A 22,358-nucleotide genomic window follows, 5' to 3' on the forward strand; every position below is an offset into this window, starting at 1 on the left:
TGAGGACAGAAAGCTTTTAAAAAGACAAATTCTCTAACTGGGTTATTGTTTCCTTTCTCCCATCCGGGACCTAACTGGGATTTTCCTCCTTGAAGGCTTCCCTTTCCATCTCAGCAGAAAGCAGGCCTGAGAGGTGACAGCTTCACAGACTGATGCTCAAAGACTACCTCCTGCTCCCCTAGGCGGCCAGCCCCTTGGAAGATTTACTCTTTTAAAAATTATTTTTCTTGTTACTTCTTTACTGTGACTTTCCAAATCAATGGCAACTGCACGTTACAACTTCACGTGAAGGTCTAAGCGGTAGTTCTGGTCCCTGGCCAATCCCCAAAAGCTTTCAAAAGCATGATGGAATTTTGTCTTGATTCCAAAGAAAACCCTCAGCAGCTGTGTCTGAAGAGTATTTGGAGGTTGTTATAACTTGAGAGCAGGAGCAAATCACCATTGTAAGGGCCTGGAAAGATATCCATGACGGACTAAGAGAGCTCTGAGCGCTAGTAAACATGGGCACAAAAACATTTTGGAGAGGTTTTTTTTTTTTTTAGAAAGGGAAAATCGAAACCGTTTGAGGTAAGGAATCGGAGACTCACGCCGTTTCTATTACCTGGGTTTTGAGAGTGTAGTTCTGGCTGCCAAGCTCTCTCTACGCAAAGGCTGTGACCCAAAATAGGTGCTGGGGGAGGGGGTGTGGTCATCAGTCTTTGGGAGTGGCCAGAGGAGCTCCGTAGCTGTTCAGCCGACGGGTGGAGCTCGAGCGCTAGCGCTTTCTGCGTGGAAAATCCTTGGGTGCTAATATCGGCGGTGGCAGGTAAGCAAGGGTACGGAATCGGCTGCAACCGAGCCTGGGGTGACAGGTGGGGATGTTTCGGGACTGCATGCGTCAGGGGCTGTTGGGGGTGGGGTGCGGTAAGCAGTCCTTGTTCCTTCTCCCTCGGAAGGCCTCCGGCGTGCAGTTCGGGACACCTCTCCCTGGTTTATAGCTCCTCCGGCCTTTTTTATTTAGTGAAGATATCCTGCTGCAGGCCGATTCCCGAAAGCCCGGACTCTGCTTCCCACGCACGGTCCGGGAGCTCGGCATTCCCTGGGCATCTGACTCCGGGGACGGCCCCCGCCGCGCAGAGAAGGCAGACGCAGGGGAGCCGAGGGCTAACCTCAGCTTCGATGACCTACCGCCTTTTTTCTGGCCGAGGTCCACATTTGAAACTGCTTTAACAGATATCTTTGGTGCGTGGGCCGGTGCCACCCTTCAGTCTCAGGACAGACTTGGAAAAGAACCGTAGGCCGTGAGTGTCCTTTGTTTTCGTCCATAGGTAGTCGAAGCAGTTATTTAACCTTGTCTTCTCATCAGAAAAGGGGGAAAGCCTTACTTCACAGGGTGGTGGTGAGCACTAAGGTCGCTCACGAAAAAGCTCAGATTGGCCTCTGGGAATGTGGAGAACCGCAACTGTTTAGGAGACCCCAACCCTAGGGTCATCTTTTCGCCGCTACTCCGGGGCAGACACACAGGCGTCAGAATGTCAATCGAGGGCGCTCACAACATTTGCTGTTAACAGTCTGCGGAGGTTAAGAGGGTGTTAACCTCATTGTGCACCAAACAAACTGAATATTTTTTTTTTTTTTGGCGTGTACCTTGCCGTATACAGAAAATCTTCCATTTCACCGGACGGGTTGAAAGAGAAACCCAAATCAAACGGATTTTAGGGTGGGAATACCGGGATGAACCAGGGATTTGGGGTCCTGGAACAAGTTGCAAAGAGAGCGAGGTGAAGCTGAAGTTCTGTGCGATTTTCAGAGCACCTGGGGTGCTGCTCCTGGGGCCACTGGGTGGCTGGGAGGGGCTTTTCCATTGTGATGGTGGTTTGCTCTTTGTCCCTAGCTGTTGATGTAATTACTGCTTTGAACTGAGTAAAGGATCTGCGTTCCGGTTACATGCTTAGCTACTGCATGCCCAAGCTTGTGTAAGGACTTACAACCTGCAGGCTCATGAGACTGCTAACACTAGGGTATAGTAAGCCACTTAGTTCCCAGGCCTTGGTAAGTACAAGCAACAAGTGATTTTGTGACTATCCTCTTGTCTTGGGACAGGTAATCCTGTCCCTCTGGCTCTCTGTGAACTTCCTATAAAATGGCAATGTTGTAGCTTTGTCTTATATGACATGCTTAGCCTTAAAGTACATCAGGCCCAAGCTCCCTGCAGTTGCAACTACTCCCAGAGCCAGAGCTGTCTGTGAATCCTATGGAAACTGCTGTTAGAATCTCTACTCTGGCTGAGGGTGTGTCTCAGTGGTGGTGTTGCATTTGGGTTCCATTCTTGGTATTGTAAAAGTAAGAGGGGAAAAAAGGAAAGGGGGGAAGGGACAGAGAATCTCATGTAGTGTTTTTGTTTGCTACATGTATTTGGAAGCCGAATTACAATCTCCATCTACTTTCCAAGCTCAAATCTATGCTTGAGATGATGTCTCATTGTTTTCCAGTAATGAGGCCACTGGCTATAGCAGGTTTGGGGGGTTTGTTTGTTTGTATTCAGAATCTAGCTTTATTGACCAAATGGGTCTAAAACGCTTGGGTTTGTGTGATCTTCCCACCTCAGCTACCAAAGTAGCTGGGACTATAAGTACGTGCCATCATGTTTGACTTTATATTAGTTTTTTATTGCTACCAAATGAATTTAAAAAAATAGCTTAAGACAACACAAGTCTTGCACTTCCTTCATCTACCTGGAGTCTGATTAGGGGCAGGCTTCATTCCCTCCCGAGGCCCTGAAGGTTCCATGCCTGTACTCCTTCAAGTATTGGCGGAATGAAACCTTTGTGACTGGAGAACCCAGGTCTGATGTCCTTGAGAGGTGTCAGTTAAGGAGCACTCTTAGCTCCTAGTGGCCATGAGGATGCTGTGGCCAATAGAACACTTCCTGTCCTCGCGTTAGCCATATTAGAATGCCTTTTTATTGTTCTTCATGTCCTGCCTCTGCTTCTGTTTCCCCATGTGTGACAGGTTCTGCTCCCTTCCTCTTCCTTCTGAGGACACTGGGACAACTGAGTCTTCCCCAGCAATGTGTGTAATCCTCAGGTCATTGAAGGTCACCACCAGAGCATGCCTGGAGCCACTGGTTTTAGAATTAGAGTCTGGATGTTTTTATGGGACAGAAAAGTTACTTAGGTTGCTGCTGCGGCAGCCTTGTAATTTAGCTTTCCTTCATTCCCAGTTGCTCAAGTGCAAGAAGTGATTACATTTACCTTATAGTGGTGTTGTAAGGATTAACTACACTGTTCTGTCAGGATCACTAGCATTGACCTGCAATATTTGCCCCCCCAAACAGAAGTTAGGTAGCAATCAAGCTTAATGGCTTGTGTTTGGTAACAAGTTGGGGTGTAATTGTGTGGGCCCTGCAGAACAAAAGACACTTCTAATTATTTAATTAGCACGGACATCTCATTTTACAGTCCTGCTGTGAGAGTCACTTTCAACACTTGGGTTAGGTCCCTGCAGCCTACTGGTTCTCAGGGTGGTCTCTAGGAAGACCTGCAGCCCTTGGGAACTGTGAACAGTACAGTTTTGCTGTAGACTAGGCCTCCCCAGACTCAGGTCCAGTGATCTGTTCATCCTCGGCATGATCTACATGGCCATAGACTCTGAGACACAACCAGTGTCCAAACTCTCTTTTATGTAAGTGCACCACGTATCTGCTCACAATGCGCTCCCAAGTATTTGCTACCCCCAAACATTTTCAGCAACTTGGTCATTCCAGCTGCTTGTCCCTTTTGAGTTTTCCTTGGATGGCAATGAATAAAGTAATTGTCAGGTTGGATTTGTTATAGAATGAAAATTCTTACTCCAGCAATCTTTAGGCTTTGCCTCTTTAAAAGTTTTAAAGTTAAGCCGGGCGTTGGTGGCGCACGCCTTTAATCCCAGCACTCGGGAGGCAGAGGCAGGCGGATCTCTGTAAGTTTGAGACCAGCCTGGTCTACAGAGCGAGTTCCAGGACAGCCTCCAAAGCCACAGAGAAACCCTGTCTCGAAAAACCAAAAAAAAAAAAAAAAAAAAAAAAAAGTTTTAAAGTTACATTCATCTCTTCATCCGTTATATTAATGCACCATGGCACCCTTACGGAGACCAGAGGACAACTTTCAGGAGTTGTGTACCTTTCTGCATCACATGGACCCTGAGGATTGGACTCGGATCGTGAGGCTTGGCAGCAAGGACCTTTATCTGCTGAGTCATCTCACAGGCTCTGTTTGTCTTGTTTGTGTTTAACCTCTAACTATTTTCTAAAGGGCTCTTGTAGTGTCTCTGCTCTGTGACCTCCACTGTCTGAATTTTCCCAAGGGCTGGAGAACTATTTATTAGAGGAATTGCTTTCTGATGTGCTGATACTGTGGCCAGCCTGCAGGTGGCAAGGCAGTTAAGGGATGCTGTGCTCAGAAAAATCGGACGCAGGCTAGGGATGTAGCTCAGTTGGGAAAGCGCTTTCCTGGAGTATCCACAACGCACCGCTCACTGGTCCTCTGTCTTAGGAAGCATGTAGAATAACCTCTCTCCCTTTCTCTGCAGCCCTTCTTATATTTGAAAACTAACTGTCTGCAGAACAGTTCTGGCCCCACCAACCTTTCCCCTGCATCCAACAGTTGCTGGTTTTCCATCCCGACTCACTGGAAGAAACTCAGAGGTGTAGTGCCTGACTGAAAGTGGAATTTCCAGGTCAGGTCTGAGCCCAGGACAGACTTTGTCAGAGACCTCTCAACGAGGCTCAGAAGCCCCAATCTTTACCAGATCTGTTTCACTCTTTCCGGTTCTTTCCAATATACGTTGGCAGCGCAGATGTGGAGAAGGGATTATATATATTCCCACAGTGTTGTTTATGTTGAAAGTTGTCTGGCGTTAGAAACCCTTGCTGACCTGACACCTACAGTGTCATTGGGTTGCAGGACCCCCTTCCCTAACACCAGTTCCTGACACAGCTGGTCCTCACTTTCAGAAGGCATCAAGGTCCTCCTGTCTATTTGAGGACTTCTGGTCAATACTCTCTTCTCTTTGCTCCCTTGCCGCGGTTTTCCATACCCCAAGTCCTGCCTAACCTGAGTCTATAAACCATCCTTTGTACTCAGAATCCTCCTAGCATGAGTGACTAAGCAGGAAGCTGGCAGCATGCTGAGGGAAGTGGTACTCCTCTGGTAAGGAAAGGGCCAGGCCCTGTTTGTCTCTGAAATACACACACCCATGGTGGCTCAGCCTGACTTTTACAATGGACAGTGTAGGAATTGCCTGTTTTAGTTTCATTTCCTCCTGACCTTGGTCAGCAGATTACCTTCAGAGATATGAGGCTGATGACATACTCCACACACCCAGAACTTTTTCTAACACATTTCTAACACCGAAGACATGGGTAGTTTACCCCACCACAAACCCCCTTTCTCTGCCAGGCATGAGCCTTGGCCTGTAGTCTCAGGAGAAAAACAAGTAGAGCCCTGTGGTTTAAATGACTTGTCACCTCCCTGTTTCAAGATGGGCCCCAAGGTATACAGGAGGTTCAGGACACTTCTTAAATCTAGTCCCAAAACTTGGCATGTGGGAAGGTTTGGAAGCTTGTGCGCCTTGGTTTCTTTATCGATGAAAGGACTGCCGCAGGCATTTCCACACTTGTCTTCTTCTGTGGCTTGTCACTAGTCACCTGGTCACTTTTGTAGTCTAGCCACCAGAGTTACCCAGGGCTGCTTCCTTCCCAGAAGGGAAGAGACACTGAGCCAAGACAGCTGAGCCTCCACATGCACTCAGCTTTGCTGTACCTGCTGTGAGGTGCCTTCTGGAGGCTTCACTTAGGGGCCTGGCCTAGGGGAAGGGCACTCTAGCTCAGTCAACAGCATGGCCAGGGCCGTGAGAACTGAAGCCAAAGTTACCACATGAATTAGTTGTCTCACATTTTCATTGGACTAAGCAACCCTTCTGGGGGAGGTAGTATTTCTTCTTTTTACAGTACCAAGTATCAAACCTAAAGCCTTATGCTTGCTAGCTAAGCATCCCTGGCCCAGGGGAGGATAGATTTTTTTCCCCCTGTGTGGCCATGAACACTGGCATATATGAACTAAGTTTCTTAAGGGTCAGAGGTGGGTGGGGTGGAGTTCCTGCCCCCGTCTTTGGCCCCTGCATAGCTGCTCTTTTCACTGGGGTGGACATTTCCTCACTAGATGAGATCTTGAAGCAAGCGGAGAGGACCAACCGTCACAGCCTTACTCAGAACTGCCCCTGAGTTAATGTACCCTACCCCAGTGGAGGGTTCATGCCTCTTTTTTAGCCTTCTGTACCTATCCCAAGACAACCTTGGACTCTAGATTGGGGTTTTGGAAATAGCCGGAAGGCATATGTCAGTCAGTGACAACTCTTGTTCATTTCAGATTTGGTGGACAGGCACAATGAGAGTTCAAAAACGACTCATCTTACCCCTGTTTCTTCTGGCTGTCCTGTGCTCTACAGGTGAGTAGTCACAGTCTCTAGACTGCCCTTGGCCATGATGCTACTTTTGTTGGGCCTCCGGGAGTCTGAGCTGCTGCCCTTGTCCTCCAGACCCTCACCAAGGCCTAACTTTGGTTTCTTTGTTTGGAGTGGTCCAGATGCTGCTTGTGTGACAGCTCTGATGCTTTGGGATGCCTTCCATGGGGTGTCTGCCTGAGTTAAAGCCCACCCTGGGTTACAGAGCTGGGCTTTTGGGTTTTGTTTGCTTTCTTTTTAAAACAGAGGTGGAGATCATGTGGTTTGTTTGTTTGCTTTTGTTCTCCTATGCCACCACATATTACTTTGGGACTCTAGCAGATATCATCCTTAAAATGCTACACAGATCCTTTTCGAAAGATCTCAGTGTGGGATATAAGGGGGGCACTGGGTGGGTTGTCCTTTAGGCAAGAGTTTATTAGAGTTATTAACGCCATGGATAGACAGACAGACAGTAAGTAGGAGGGACGCTGATGAGGTAGGTAAAGTGGAGGCACCTTGCAGATCTCAAAGAGGGAAGGCTTCACAGCCTGAGTCTGTAGCCAGGCTGTCTCTGATGTGGAGGTTATGGCTTTTGTCACTGAGTCTGACCATCTGAGGTCTCTGAACGTCCTTGGGGAAAGGGAAATGGAATAGAGGCACCTGGGACTATGGGTTCATAGTTGGGCTTTCAGTGAGGAACTTGCTTCCTTTACAGAAGAAAGTAGCAGCAGCACTCTAGGCTGATGCCAACAGCTTTGTGCCTCTAATGCAGTGATTCCCCTGAAGGCTTTCCAGCAGGCAGGGAAAAACAAGAGTCTCACAGAGACAAGAGTGTTAACTTGGCCCAGCCCTATTTTATTGTAGCTGATGATGGACCAGGACTTCTAGAGTCTGGCCCAGATCATTTTGCTTTAGTCATCTTCAAGCACAGCACAATTTTGGAGAAAAAAAAGTATTCAGATAACAATTAACTCATCCCCAAGTACACAATTTAAAACATGTTTGTTTACATTGAGATTCTTTACAAAGTACATCCGGTTTCTTTCACAAGAATAGGTACTATTGACTCAGATAGTACCCAAGATTTAGAGACTGTCAGCTGCCCTGTGACAAGTTTGCAGCATGCCTAGTCTCCTTCCTCAGATAACAGGGTGTGAAGCTAAAGGTGGAGGAGAAGGAAAGCTTTTTGTCTTTGAGACAGGGTTTCTTTGTGCTCTGGCTGTCCTGAAGCTAGCTCTGTAGACCAGGCTGGCCTCACAGAGATCCACCTGCCTCTGCCTCTACTGGGATTAAAGGCATGGGCCACCACTGACTTGATGGGGAAATTGTTTTTAATTGCTGTTGTCTAAGACCCTAGGAAGCCCTCAGGAGAATTTTTCTGGTAATAAGCCAGTGTGTCAAAGGCAGGAGATGACATTTGATCTTTTGTAATGAAGAAAATTAAGTGGTATAGTTTTTTCTGTTGTTACAACAGTTAGAGCAGGATAGCTCTCTCCAGGAACTAGGGCAAGAAGTGGCCCAGAGGCTTAAGTCCCCCTCTGTCCTGGCTCAGCAGCAACTATCCACTGACTTATGACCTGTCTGCTCTTGAACTGGACATTATTTGCTTTTCCCAACTCAGTGAAGGTAGAGAGTATCTTGGCTAAACAAGGCTTCTGTTTCAGAGCTGATAGTCTGGGTTTGGATCTCAGCTCTGTTACTGAGATGTTTGTCATGTGACATTCATCATGTCTATTAATACCTTTACCTTAGTTTTCTCTTCTGCAATGGGGTTGACACTTCTTGAGCCTGCTAATCATAACAGTTCTGTGGAGGGCCTAGCATACAGGTGCACAGACATCGGAACACAGATGGAATATGCTAGCTAGGGATATGTGTGCCCTACAGAAGTTCCCAGCATGACACTGGCTTTGTCCTTTCCATTTAAAGTCTTGTCACTAAGCCATATGAACTCTGGCTCTAGCCAGGAGACCAATTCACTTCTGTGACTGAGCTTATAAGCTGGCCCTTAAATAGCCACGCTAGTGCAACACCCTTCCTCTCCATTCTTTGCTTCTCATATGTATGTATCTATATGTAGCACAGGAAGGGACTATAGAAGAATGGCATCCTTAGGTTTCTCATGCTGACACTGGAGGAAAGCAAGCAGATATGTTTGATGGAGTCCTGCCTGCGGGCTTGGGGACCCCACTTTGACTCTGTAACTCTATGGCTGGGTGTCCTTCAGAAGTCACTTCACCTCACCAGCATTGGTCTTGTCGTCTACAAACAAAGTAGAGGGGGGAAAGTTTTGTTTTGTTGTTACTGATGTTTTAGGGGGTTGAATCGGAACCTTGCTTGCTAAGTCAAATGCCCCCAGTGAGTGAGATGTCCCACCTGTAAAGGCTTAGGTATTAAGATACACTACAGAGAGCTTGCTTCCTGGCTGGATTCAGAAGTGAAGATCTCAACTTCTAGGAGCATCTCCTTGTCTCCTAGTAAACAGAGGCATTGGCCTTACAACTAAAGGTCATCACTTAGGAATAAAGGTCAGCCACGCTGGGTTTAGTCATGACATCGTTTTATGAGATTGTATGTTTCATCTTTGAAAATAGCTTTCTGTGGGTGGGTGCTGCAAAATACTGATGCCATGGTAGAAGCCATGTGACAGGAAGACTATTCTCTCTGACACGGGGGAAGGGAATACATCCATACCCACATGAACTGACAAGATTCCTTTCTGATTCTTGCCTTGGCTTCTTTTCACATACACTGGCTATCATATTTTCCTTGTCATTATGTTATAAAATTGAAGAAAGAAAAATAAGTCAGTAAACCCGACTCTTAGCTCTCAACAGTAAGTCATAACTAGAGTGAGCGACAGTAGTAATTTTTTGTTTGTTGTTTGTTTTTGAATTAGGGAACACTGGCTCTGCTGTGACTGGTTATCTTGTCTATAGGTGCTTCTGACCCTGGGTCTGTCCTAACAGGAAGCAGTTCAGTGATGATATGCTATTCCGGAGGGAATTAAACTTTGTCTCTAAAGAACCAGTTTGCAAATACTTTAGGCTTTACACGCCAGGAGGCAAAGAATCCAATACACTCTGTGAGCTCATATAAATAAAAGAGAGGAAGCAAATTTCTACAAAATGTTGATTGACAAAAAAACCTCAATGTAATAACTGCCTATCAATGTATAATGTCTATCTGCTAATGAGTGGAATAATGTTTTTTAGAAGGATAACATTTTGCTTATGGTTTAGTGTTCCCCATCACCAAATCGGTTAGTTGTAAATGTTCAACTGAAAGTACTAATCTGAAGAGACTTTTTACCTTTGAAAATGTCTTTTCACACCAACAAGTACTGATTATCACCCACATAGGTGTGATATAGTTGAGTCTATTTTTGCTTGTGAGACCCTCAAGAGATTGTGAGGTCATTCTCTCGGTAGTTCCTATCTCCTGTCATCCCATTGCAGATTATCACCTTCCAGTGGAAGGTGAGGAGGAAGCCTCTCAGTTGTATATCTAGATGGAGTCTTGGTTTGATTTTTTGGATGGGGTGCTGTGTAACCTGGGCAGTCTTTGGAATCACTATTTAACCAGTGCTGGCCTTAACCTCCAACACCCTTTCTCCATCTCCTAAGCACTTGGATTGTATGTGCACATCAGCACAGCTCCATTGGATGGGTCTGGGAGTCTGGGGATGCTCTTTGCACTTACACGTGGGAATCCTCTCATTGAAAAATCTACCTGCTGGCCAGGCAGTGGTGACGCACTGCCTTTAATTCCAGCTGGGAGGCAGGCAGGCAGATCTCTGTGAGATCAAGTCCAGCCTGTCTACATAGTGAGTCCACAAGAGCCAGCCCTACATAGAAAGAACCTGTCTCAAAAAACAAACAAAACAATACAATACATGTTCGTCACTGGCAAAGTCACTGATGGACCTTCACAACTACTCTTCGTGAGCTCCAGCACAGGCCCTTTGAGTCCTAATTCCCCTCAGTCTGTTCTGTGTTTCTTTTGTCATTTGTAGGAGGATTTTTTTTAAGTCATGCAGGCTATGTCTTACAATTCTGTGTTTGGGCTCATTTTTCTGTGGCTAATTCAAGAGATCCATAAATTGCGGCAAAATCAGTTGTCTTCTGCCACTTAGATGGATTCTCAGTCTGAATGCAAAGATGATAGCCCATTGTCATTTTGAACACTTAAGCTAGCTTTCCCTGCAATTTCTGTCTTAGTTACCATCAAAACAAAAATAAAACTCTCATCTCAAAGGGGACAGAGATAGTTTATTCTGGAGCCAAATATGAACCATGGCCTGGAAAGACAGATTTAGGTTACCTCAAATTCAGTGTTCCAACATGGAAGGAGTCTGAGGAGATTTTGTAGCAATAGAACCAAGCAAGTCATGAATCAAGATGATATTGGAATACCCTGGTGGAGACATTAGGTAGCTGGGTTAAAGTGGAATGGGGAACTCTGTTATAGACCTCAGGTGCCCTCTGGCTGTACTCATACTCTTCTGGTTGGTTAGAATCCAGTGTTCAGTCTGTATATACCAAACAGTTTACCTGATGGTCACAAAGCTGGTTGGTCAAGTACAGAGGGAGGCCATAAATGGCCAAGGAATTTGTTCTGGATTTCACATTCCAATTAAGGCTCAGCGTTTGTTGAGGAACTTTCATTCACGGTATTGAACGGTCTCAAATGTGATTTATTTATGTGATTTATCTAACGTCGGAGGTATGGCAGGGTCTGAAGGGAGAGGGGAAACTTCAAAAGGCTTGCAAAAGCAAGGACATTTGTTTTAATTTGAGGAAGAAAATAAGACTGGGAGTGAGGGAGGAGGGAGTATGGAGAAGTGAGGAAGGAATCTAGAAGAGGAATGTGAGGTATGGAGGAAATGGGAGGGAAATGTGCCCTTTGACCTCTGTGGTCTCTAAGCAGCTTGGCAATTGTCATTCTCCTGGAATCCAGACACCTAGGGGATTGGCTTGATAAACTCTAACAAGTTCTCTAAGCTCCCTGGAGCAGCTGGAGATCCCTGAATCAACTTTGACCTCAGTTATTTGGAGACCCGAAAGGACTTTCCTGCTCCTCCTGGATTTAGCATTTCTTCCCCTGAAGTCTTGGGGTTGGGATGGGGCCATGCCTAGGGCACCTGTCCCAGAGTGGGGACATCCTCCTGGTGGGGTGCTTGCTAGTATCTGTTAAGACTTGAGGGAAGCATGGTCAGGTTAGCCCCTGGTTCTAACCTAACAGGAATTTCCTTCCCCATGTGAAGGATATCAGATCATATGCTTTCTCTGAAGTAGTTGGCTGTTTTTTATAAGGAATGTATTTTTTGTTGTTTTCCTATCAGCTAACCAGGGACTATATTTCTCTGAATCTCCCTCTTCTTCGTGCTGTATTAACCAATTGTGTCAGATTATGAAATTTGGTTCCCACCACTGGGATGAAAGGCAGTCACTACCGACAGTGGGGAGAAAAATGGAAGTGATTTTGGTGAGGGCATTTGCTAGTCTGATTTGCACTCTATCACACTCTTTATGGAAAAAAGAGGAAAGAAAGAAAGAAATGTACTTGCTGAGTTACTTTTGGTTTGTTCCTTTTCCCCAACAGTTATGAACTTCCTGGTTTAGATGGTTACTGTGTCAATCCAAGGGTGGTTGAGCCTCAGGGAAAAGAACTAGCTCCCTCCCCTCTCCCAAATGAAACTCAGTCACAATAGAAGTAGGAAGGGGACTATTTGGGGACAGGAAAGGGTTGGGGATGGTGGTAAGGGGAGGAGTGTGAATGTGCTCACAATGCCTTGTATATGTGTATGAAATTGTCAAAATTTTAACTGAAAAATAAAACGTGGTCATGTTAGCCCTATCGCTCAGGAGGCAGAGGCAGGCAGATCTCTGTGAATTCAAGACCAGCTTGGTCTACAGAGCAGAGAGTTCTAGGATAGTCAGGGCATATAGAGAGACTCTGTCTTGACAGACAAAAAACAAAAAAAGATTAAAAACAAGCTGACCCAGACCTGTGCTCACTGGTGAGGTCTGCCTAAGTCATTACTGGTTTATCAGAACCCAACAGTCTTTCTCTCTGACTCTAGGTGTTAGCCTCAGATGCTACAGCTGTATAGACCCAGTTTCTTCATGCAAAACGAATGCCACTTGTTCAGTTAACCTGAATTCCTGTCTCATCGCTGTATCCGGTAAGGGCCCCTGGGTTTCTGGTCTGTGTGGTCAGTGGCGAGAACCTGGGAAACCTGGACCTCCCTAAATCTCACTGCATTTGAACTCACCGAGCAATGACTGCTATTTACCAGCACCAGCTTGTCATGAAGTACTGGACACTAAGCATTTCCTATGTACTTTTTATAAACATAGCATTTCTCAAGTAACCCTTGGGGCAATCTTCCTGTGTGACAGATGAGAAAGCTGAGGCTCATATAACACACCAGGCAAAGGTCAGGCAATCAACATGGGATTTGAATTGGGAAATTTATCTGATTCCCAAACTCAAGGCTTCTTAATAGTGATAGTGTTTGCCTTCCAAACTTCTGGGAGCCCCCAGTGTGCCAGGGCCCTAGCTAGGGATGCAAAAATGAAGAAAGAGTACGCATCAAAACCTTGACTATGGCCTATTAGCTTGTCCCAAATGACTGTCTAGACCTCTGTCTAAACATATGTATCTATGGATATGGAGTCCTGAGGGCACACTGGAGGAGCTCAATGGATAATAAATATCCAATGCCTAATAAGGAAAATTATTCATTTGAGAAGCCATTGCAGGTGCCCAGTAGAGCAGCCTCAAAGAACAAGGCATTTATGAGGAGGGAAGGAGCAGAATGTGCATAAGCCCATATCATCTGCTTTTCCAAGCTGGCTGAACTATGGAATCTTAAAGAATTTAGGAAGTGGTGGACAAGGAAGAAGCCAGCAGCTATCCTTTGTTTTTGGTGGCTATAGCTCTAAGCTAGGTAAATGTTGTGACTAAAGATAGTAGGAGGCATTAATCATTTCTGGTATATGCGATAAAATCCTTTCTAAGAGATAAGAATGAAAACTGCCTTCAAGTGTATTTTCTCCCAGGAAGGAAATTTTTTTCAATTAAGTGAGGACCAATCAAAGGTACTTTGTTTAAAAACAGGAGTACCTGATGATTTTTTTGTGTAAATTTCTGGACTATGGCCAGAATTCTAGGCCTTATGTTCAAAGTGTTTGATTCCATGGGGTAGAGGAGGAGGGCAGTCCTCCACACCTTCACAGCTAAGGTAGAAAATGTAACAATGCCCCCATGAGTACTAAGATCATTTCTTTTTTTTCTTTTATGTTGTTGAATTTTTTTCACTCAATAATGTTTTGGTTTATTCCATTTTCTTGATCTTAGCCCTCCTTATTGGTATGAAGCCATATTTCTCTCTCTGTCTCTCTATCACTACTATGTAGCAAACAAATTCATGAATAGATTTTGTATAAGTGCTTGCTTTACTAATAGTATTGTGTCTCTTTTCCTACACTGTAAAAGTAAATTGATTGATCGGAGGCTACATGTGTTTAAAATCCTAGTAGGTATCACCAGGTTTCCCTCTAAGTAGAAATATAACTGCCTATAACTTCCCCCCATTCACACACTCACACACTTGCACACTGGCTCTGACAAGATTTATGGGACATTCTCCATTTGGAGGTGTGCTGTTACTTGATGGTTTCCTTTTACACTCCAGTTGGGATGCCTGTTTCTGCCCAAACCTCTCTATTCTCATAGGCTAAGCTCCCAGAATGTCAGGCTGAAAACTGCACCTGTGTGGTTTCTTAGCGAATGTTTCTCTCCACAGGAAAGCAATTCTATCATCAGTGTTGGGAATTTTCAGAATGTGATGCCAGCACCCTTTTGAAAAGATTAAACCTGAAATCTCTAGAGTACAGATGCTGCCAGACGGACTTGTGTAACAAAAAGCTCAAAGCAGAAGAAGAAAAAAACAAAGAAAGTGGCGGGGGTACAAAAGGTGAAGCGACCTCCTTATCCGGGAAGACCGTGTTGCTGGGGACCTCGGTCCTGGCAGCCATCTGGAAGTTGTGTCTCTAAGTTACCACTGAGCCCCAGAGTGCCTCTGTTCTCTGTCTTTTTTGCTGCCACTGCGGCTCTCCAAAGCTGTTATTGTTTTCAGTTATATCCTTTTGGGAAAGAATAAAGTTCATTTGACCATCATGGATAAGAGGAACAGTGTGGAGGCCCGCCTGTGCACGGGAAAGGCCCACCTTAAGTTTAAGGGTGAAGGAGGACTGGACTGTCTTTCTGACTCAGCTCAAGTGCGCTTTTGGCAACCCTCAGGGTTATCTCTCTGTACCTAGGACGGAGCTGAGGAGTTCAGCCAGTACCTTTAGGAGGGAGTGACCCAGAGGGATTCTTCTCACCATTCTGTTACATCATAAAATGCTTTCACAGCCTTTGCAGACCCTGACTTGGTGTGAGTATTCCAGATGTGAATGGTCAGTCAGAGCCAGCTGTAGCACCAAAAATAAAAGACCCAGAGACAGATATTGTGGTTCAAGCTTTAAGCTGAAGACCAGAGAAGCAAAACAGTCAAGCCAGTAGATATTACCTCTATCCAGTTGAAACGGCAATCCTGTCTCCACGAATCCTCAGAGGCAAAAGGCTCTCAGATCCCATCTCTTCCTCCTTACATTCTTTTCTCTGCCCAACCATGTACTGCTGTTTCCACCTCCATAGTGCTGGAATTAAAGGCGTGTGATCCCAGGTGCTGAGATCACCTTTATGTGAGCTGTTTCTTTTAGCACTGGATCATTTTTGTGTAGTCCATGTGGCCTTGAACTAACAGAGATCCATATACTTCTTTTTTAAAAGATTTATCTATTTATGTATGTATGCAGTATTCTGCCTGTATGTACACCTGCAGGCCAGAAGAGGCACAAGATCTCATTGTGGATGGTTGTAAGCAAATTTGTGGTTGCTGGGAATTGAACTCAGGACCTCTGGAAGAGCAGCCAGTGCTCTTAACCGCTGAGCCATCTCTCCAATCTGATCCATCTACTTTCTTAATCCTGAGTCCTGGGATTAAAGGTATGTACTACATCACTTAGCTTCTAGAGCTAACTAGTATGGCTGCTTTGCTATTTTGATCTCCAGTGGCTTTAATAAATTATAAACAATAGGCAGTGATGTTGTTTGTTTACTTGTTTGGAATGAAGCCCAGACCCTTGAGCGTAAGACAAGTGCCACACTTCCAGCTCAAGCCTGTTATCTCAGCACTCATGAGGCAGAGGCTCCTGCCATAAGTTCAAGGCCAACCTGACCACATAGTGAATCCCAGGTCACCCAGAACTATATAGTAAGACTTTGCCTAAGAAATAGAGAGGGAAAGAAAGAAAAGTCAAAATAAAAGAAAACACAAAAAGTCTGTCTGTTCTTTTTATAGAAGTACCAGTGACTACAATTTGAGTTTTCCCAAATCTCTAAATTTTACATAGGATTTCCTAACTTTCATTAGAGAGATGTAGTTGCCTATAATAATGCTCTATCAAAGTTATTCCCTCTCATTTTTTTTCTTGGAAAAGCAGATTATCCTGACTTTGATCCACATGATGAAATAATAAACAGCCTTGCTATATGACAGAGGCATGCAAGTGTGTTTATTTTTTTTATTTTATTTTATTTTTTTGGTTTTTTGAGACAGGGTTTCTCTGTATTGTTTTGGAGGTTGTCCTGGAACTAGCTCTGTAGACCAGGCTGGCCTCGAACTTACAGAGATCCGCCTGCCTCTGCCTCCCGAGTGCTGGGATTAAAGGCGTGCGCCACCAACGCCCGGCGCAAGTGTGTTTATTTTAAATGTCACCTAACAGGATGTATGCGGTGGGACAGACCGTGGGCTGTCATTTGAGATGTCCAAATGTGTTCAGGAATAGCAGCAGCTGGCCGGCAAGTACGTCCTCCCTGCCTCTCTCCAGCTTGCTGGCTTCTCGGTGATTCAGTACAGTTCACGCTCAACACATTCACCATGGCTGTTAGCACAGTCAGAAACCACCCGACCCTGGAAGCCTCCTTCCTGAGAAAGGAGAAGTCGCCAGGTGTTGCGTTGGTGGCACACACTGGAGGGGGAGAGTGGGGGGTGGGCAGAGGCAGGCAGATCTCTATGAGTTTGAGGCCAGCCTGGTCTACAGAGTGAGTTCCAGGACAGGCTCCAAAGCAATACAGAGAAACCCTGTCTCAAAAAACCAAAAAAAAAAAAAAAAAAAGAAAACGAAAGAAAGGAGAAGTCTTGTTTCTAGGCCACATCTGATTTGGGATCTTGGCTGTATTCAGTGCCCTAGCCTGACCTTTGCAGAAGAGCAGAAGAAGGAATTCCTTTAGTAACTTTATTAACTTGAAAAACTTTTTTTAAAAGGATGTTAAATTCAAAAAAGAAAACTTTATATAAAATGCTAGACAAATCATGTGTATTATTTTAGACAGCTATGCAATAATGAAAACTCCCAGCCAATGGATGCACATGGTGAGTGCAGCAGAAAGGAGGCAGACAGTCATTCATGTGCTCAAGGGGAGCAACAGAAAGAAGACACCATTGGGCACCTTCACCTCCTGCTGCCTTGGTTAGCAGTGTCCTCTGCTGTTCCAGATGTCTGTCTCAGTCTGTCTCAAGATCCAGATTCCAGTGTAAGACTGTCTGACCAGTATCTTGGGCTGTGTATCTCAACTTAATGGAAAGAGTTCATTGGGGGAAAGGGAAAAGGCAGTTTTGTTCTACTTTGTTTTATTTTTAAAAGTTACTTTCTGCCACACAAGGTAGTAGCACACGCCTTTAATCCCAGCAATCAGGAGCCAGCAGCAGGCAGATCTCTTGAGTTTGAGGCCAGCCTGGTCTACATAGTGAGTTCCAGGACAGCCAGGGCTGCTACATAGAGAAACTCTGTCTCAATTAAAAACATTTTTAAAAAGTTACATTTGTGTTTCTTTCCCCCTCCCACCCCCATCATTCTGTGTGTGTGCAAGTGAGTGAGTGAGTGAGTGAGTGTGTGTGTGTGTGTGTGTGTGTGTGTGGCGCACATGTGGAGGTGAGGGGTCACAGGAGAACTTGGTAGAGTCACTTCTCACCTATTGTGAGATCTGGGAGCCAAGCTCCTTTACCTGCTAAGCCATCTCACTGGTTCCCAAAAGGCAGGTTTTTGAAGACAGAATCTGGGTCCTGCTGGAGGAGGAGGAGGGCTACTGTTTCTTTCTGCACACAGCTGTGTTTGTGGGTTGGTGCCTGGACCCACAGGTGGTACTGCTCAGGCCACATAAGTAGAGAGCAGGTCATCATTGGCTTTCACAGAAACTGTCATACGGTTCAGGGCTGGGCATAAATAATCCCACCGGGCAGTCTTTAGAAGGTGAACTGTGGGTTCAAAGGTATACTGAGTGGGCTTGTAAATAGAATTCATATGTGTCCTAGAGGATGTTGACCAGTATCTAACTTAATCTTGGAAGTACTAAGGCTAAGGTGTGGGGAAATGCCTCCTGTATCCTGGTAGTCAGCCCTGTGATGTAACATGGTGTGTGCATCCTAACATAATAAAAGACTGTCTGATTCTGTTCTATATGGTTTGGATTTGAGACTTCCTGAGAGAATAGACTAGATGTATAGATGTATACATCTTCATTCTTAGTAGATCAGGTGGTTTGTGTTGCTTAAGGTAAGTCTTTTGTCTTCAAAGCCTTTTAGCACATCCTGGTTTCTGTGGCTTGCAAACCGATCTGAACTGATGCTACAGCGCTCTCTCACTAAGAGCTACTTGTGCTGAGAAGGTGATGTTGTTTAAAGGTGGTACTCACCTGATATTGTGATGAGGGCAACTTCAGGTGCAGGACTTGCCAGCTCTGGCCTCAAGTCTGTCTTCATCAGCATCACAATCTCACCTGGCATAAGATTTGGAACTACAGGGACTAACTGCTGAGCCATCTCTCCAACCAGTGGTTAAGAGCACTGGATGCTCTTCCAGAGAACCCAGATTTGATTCCCAGCAACCACATGGCAGCTCACAACTGTAACTCCAATTCTAGGGGATCTGATGTACTCTCCTCTCTCCACAGGTGCCAGCGCCTATACACATAAAATAATAAAATAGAGTGGTTGGAACTGCATTTGGAGAAATATCTGAGTTGCTCAAGGCCACCAAAGGCAGTAAGGTGACATATTTGCATTGGCTCTGCAATCACCCTCCCTCCTTGTGTGCACAATCTTTGATGTACTTAAGGATGACTTGGAAAGAAACCTGGGCTAGGACCTGTAGGGACACCAGACCTTGAGCAGAAACCCACATCCCCTTTGGCCTAGGAGCAAGCAGCTGTGAGATAATGTTTACTGAAAACAATTCAGTGCTATAAAGCTCTTGATAGGGCTCAGATAAGGGCTCACTCACTGAAAAACCATGACTTTGACACCCCCTACGGCTAGATGCCTCTTCCTGTTCCCCTGCTGTGTCTTCCCGTGGGGCCGGAGATGAAACCACCAGCCAGGAGGGTGAGAAGTCTGGAAAGAATTGTATGTAGATGGATGGCAAAAGTCCTTAAAAAGGGGAAGCGTTTTTTTTCTTGGAGAGGCTTCTCTCTCCTAAGCGGACTTGGAGTCTCCTCCTAAGCTGACTTGGGAAACATAAAGTTTTTCTTAAAGCAACCGACCGGTCTCTGTGTCATCTATCCTGACAGCAGGTGCGACAAGGACCCTGTCTTAGGGTTTCTATTGCTGTGAAGAGACATCATGACCATAGCAACTCTTAGAAACAAAGCAGTTGACTGAGGTGGCAGCTTACAGTTCAAAGGTTCAGACCACTCCATTACCATCATGGCAGGGAGCATGGCTGTGTGCAGGCAGACATGGTGCTGGCTTCATCTTAATCAGAAGGGGACAGGAAGTGAAATGTGACATTGGGCAGTATTTTGAGCATATATGAGACCTCATAGCCCATAGTGACACACTGCCTCCAACAAGACCACCTACTCTAACAAGGCCACACCTCCTAATAGTGCCATTCCCTATGAGTTTACGGGAGCCAATATATTCAAATTACCACAGAAGCTGAAGAAATCAATTCTTGCCTTTGTTTACAAAAGAAAACTTTTTTTTCGAGACAGGGTTTTTTTTGTGTAGCCCTGGCTGTCCCGGAGCTTGCTCTGTAGACCAGGCTAGCCTCGAACTCACAGAGATCTGCCTACCTCTGCCTCCTGAGTGCTGGGATTAAAGGTATGTGTCATCACTGCCCAGCAAAAGAAAACGTAAGTGCCTGTTTTGTCATTAAATTTCCCAACAGTGTGAGCCTTACAGACTTTCTAGAAACATCACTTCCAAACACCATTATATCACTTTCTGTTTGTAAATGCCCACTCTAGATGCTTTAATATAGCAGCAATTAACTACATGGGCTAGTACTTGGAAGACAGTGTATCCCAGACTATCCTTGGTCTCACTATATAGCTGAGGATAACCTTGAACTTGTGATCTCCCTGCTTCTATTTTCAAATGCCAAGACTAAAGTGTGATCCACCCTATCAAGCTTATGAGGTGCTAGAGGTGGAACCAAGAGCTTCATGTACAATAAGCAAGCACCTCATCAACTAGTCCTGTTTGTTGGGTTAAAGGAAAAACAAAACAACCTAGCTTGGGCTTTCTGCATATACCTAGGATCTGAAGGGGAATGCTTTTGTGAAGTGTCTGATAAGCAACATGCCGGTTATAGTAGACATTAAATTGGGGCACTGTGGTTTAGACTACTACCCAAAACCACATTTGTGAATATTTTAGCCCCCAGCTGATGGTGCTATGGATTGGGAAGTGACAGAATCTTAAGAACGTGGAATTTAGCAAAAAGAAATGAGGCTGCTGCGGGCCGTGCGCCTGAAGAGGATACTGGATCCTCATTGCCTTCCTCGCTGTGCCTCCTGGATTCCATGAGGTAAACTGCTTTGCTCTGTCATATGCTCAGTGCCCTGATGGCTTGTTCTGTCATAGACTGAAAAGCAGTGGAGCCTCTGACACTGACACCACAGTAAACTTTCTACTTTATAAGTCATCTCTCTCAGGCATTTCATTACAGCCACAAAAGCTGCCTAGCATACCAGAGAACTAGCTTGTTAGGGACACAGAGGCCTCCGGCTTGCAGCAAATTGCACCATACTTTTCCCACTGACCAGTGGTCTCCTTTTCAAATTTCTTACATTATTGAAATGAAAGTCTTGGATGAGTAATGTATTTATCTTAACTAAGGCCCCTGTTCATGTACTCACTCTTCGTGGGAGTAAGAAGAATGACCATACTGAGAGCCCTACTTTCTAGACAAGTGCCTACAATGATCCATTGGAAACAATATTTATTTCCTTCCCAGCTGTAGTGAGCTGCTGGTTTCACAGCTACAGTGCTACCATACTTCACAATGATCAGAGGCTAAGGACTAAGGATGAAAATAAAGACAAAGACAGCGGCTCATTCTTGCAAGGAGGATGGCATTTATTATTACAAGAGCGGAGCCTTATATACCAAAGGCAGGTGTGGTGGAAAAACACCAAGATCAGAAGCCTACCTTCCCAGGGCCCTCCAGCAAAGGGTGGGCCAAAAACAGGAATTAGTCTTTAGACAATAAACAGGAACTTGCATGCAGGCCTAACTGGGAGGAGGGGATGAGAAATGTTTTGCCAAAAACTCCTAGTAACAAGCAGTCAACAGACCCCCATGGGGGAAGGTGCAACACCCAGCTACTATGCAGAGCCTCTGGCAAAGAGAAGGACAGCTTATGCCCTGCCTGGGATGATCCCTTTGAACCAGCTCAAGCTTGTTAGTCTATGGAGTGGTCATTTACTGTCTGTGATTAGCTTCCTTCGGGGTGGGTGGAGGCATTGTTGTTCTCAGCCTTGTTATTCTTGGCTCAGTAAATCCCTGCCAATCGGACTGTCTGGAAATGTAGGTGTGGATGTGTTTGACGGTAGTGACTTATGTTGGGCCAGACCTGGAGTTTTGTGTTGTAATTCATAAACTCTACAACTATGAACCCAATAAGACCTGGCACATAATGGCCTTTCAACAAGGAGTGCATCAAGCAGGGCAGTGGTGGCACAGGCCTTTAATCCCAGCATCTGGGAGGCAGAGGCAGGTGGATCTCTGTGAGTCCGAGGCCAGCCTGGTCTACAGAGATACACAGAGAAACCCTGTCTCAAAAAATCAAAACAAAACAAAACAAGGAGTGCATCAATTTCTTTGGAATACCAGCTCCCAAATAGTGACACTGAGACTTTTTATTATAAAAGGTTGGCCTTAGCTTAGGCTTGCTCCAGCTAGCTCTTAAAACTTAAATTAACCATTTATATTAGTCTATTTTCTGTCACATGACTCATTACCTATCCTCAATACTGTAGGTCTGATTTTATCTGTGTCTGGCTGGAGAATCTCCTGCCTCAGATTCTTTCCCAGAATCTCTGTCTGGAAGTCCCACCTATTCTCTCCTGCCTAGCTATTGGCCGTTCAGCTCATCATCAAACCAATCAGAAGGTGCCTTAGGCAGGTGATGTTAAATAGAGACACATCTGCACACAGTGTATAATAAGATTATATCAACAGTGGTTACATGAGAGCTTCTCCATTTTAATAGTATGAGGGATTGAACTCAGGGCCTCGTGCATGCTTCCGAATGCTCTACAATCAGCTACAACTCCAACCCTTTTGATTTTGAGATAGGTTTTTGTCAAATTGCCCAGGCAGATCTTGAACCTTTGCTATTCCTGTGTTGGCCTCTGGAGTAAGCTTGACTTTCAGGCCTGTGCCATATGTCCTGGCTGCAACTTCAAAGTTTCTTTTGTGATGCATTACTCTAAGTATGATCAGTATACTTGCTCACATAATTCTCAGTTTTCAATATGAATAGCATTGCCTAGAT

At 45.2% G+C, this 22,358-nt stretch overlaps 1 protein-coding gene across 3 annotated transcripts; it reads left to right on the forward strand.

Moving 5' to 3' along the window:
• The first annotated feature begins 547 nt into the window (after nt 1–547).
• On the forward strand, nt 548–15,222 carry Cd59 (CD59 molecule (CD59 blood group)). Of its 3 annotated transcripts, none has more exons than XM_005064546.4 (4): nt 548–805; nt 6,387–6,465; nt 12,548–12,649; nt 14,276–15,222. In XM_005064546.4, exons 2-4 carry the CDS (start codon nt 6,405–6,407, stop codon nt 14,524–14,526), a joined length of 414 nt encoding a protein of 137 aa, XP_005064603.1. In that variant the 5' UTR covers nt 548–805; nt 6,387–6,404; the 3' UTR covers nt 14,527–15,222. The 3 variants fall into 3 exon arrangements, with proteins under 3 accessions (XP_005064603.1, XP_012973518.1, XP_040601875.1); XM_013118064.3 differs by lacking the exon at nt 548–805 and adding an exon at nt 1,115–1,280; XM_040745941.1 differs by lacking the exon at nt 548–805 and adding an exon at nt 1,879–2,031.
• The last annotated feature ends 7,136 nt before the right edge of the window (nt 15,223–22,358 follow it).

Source organism: Mesocricetus auratus, unplaced genomic scaffold (assembly GCF_017639785.1).
Source record: "Mesocricetus auratus isolate SY011 unplaced genomic scaffold, BCM_Maur_2.0 Super-Scaffold_100004, whole genome shotgun sequence".
Lineage (NCBI taxonomy): Eukaryota > Metazoa > Chordata > Mammalia > Rodentia > Cricetidae > Mesocricetus > Mesocricetus auratus.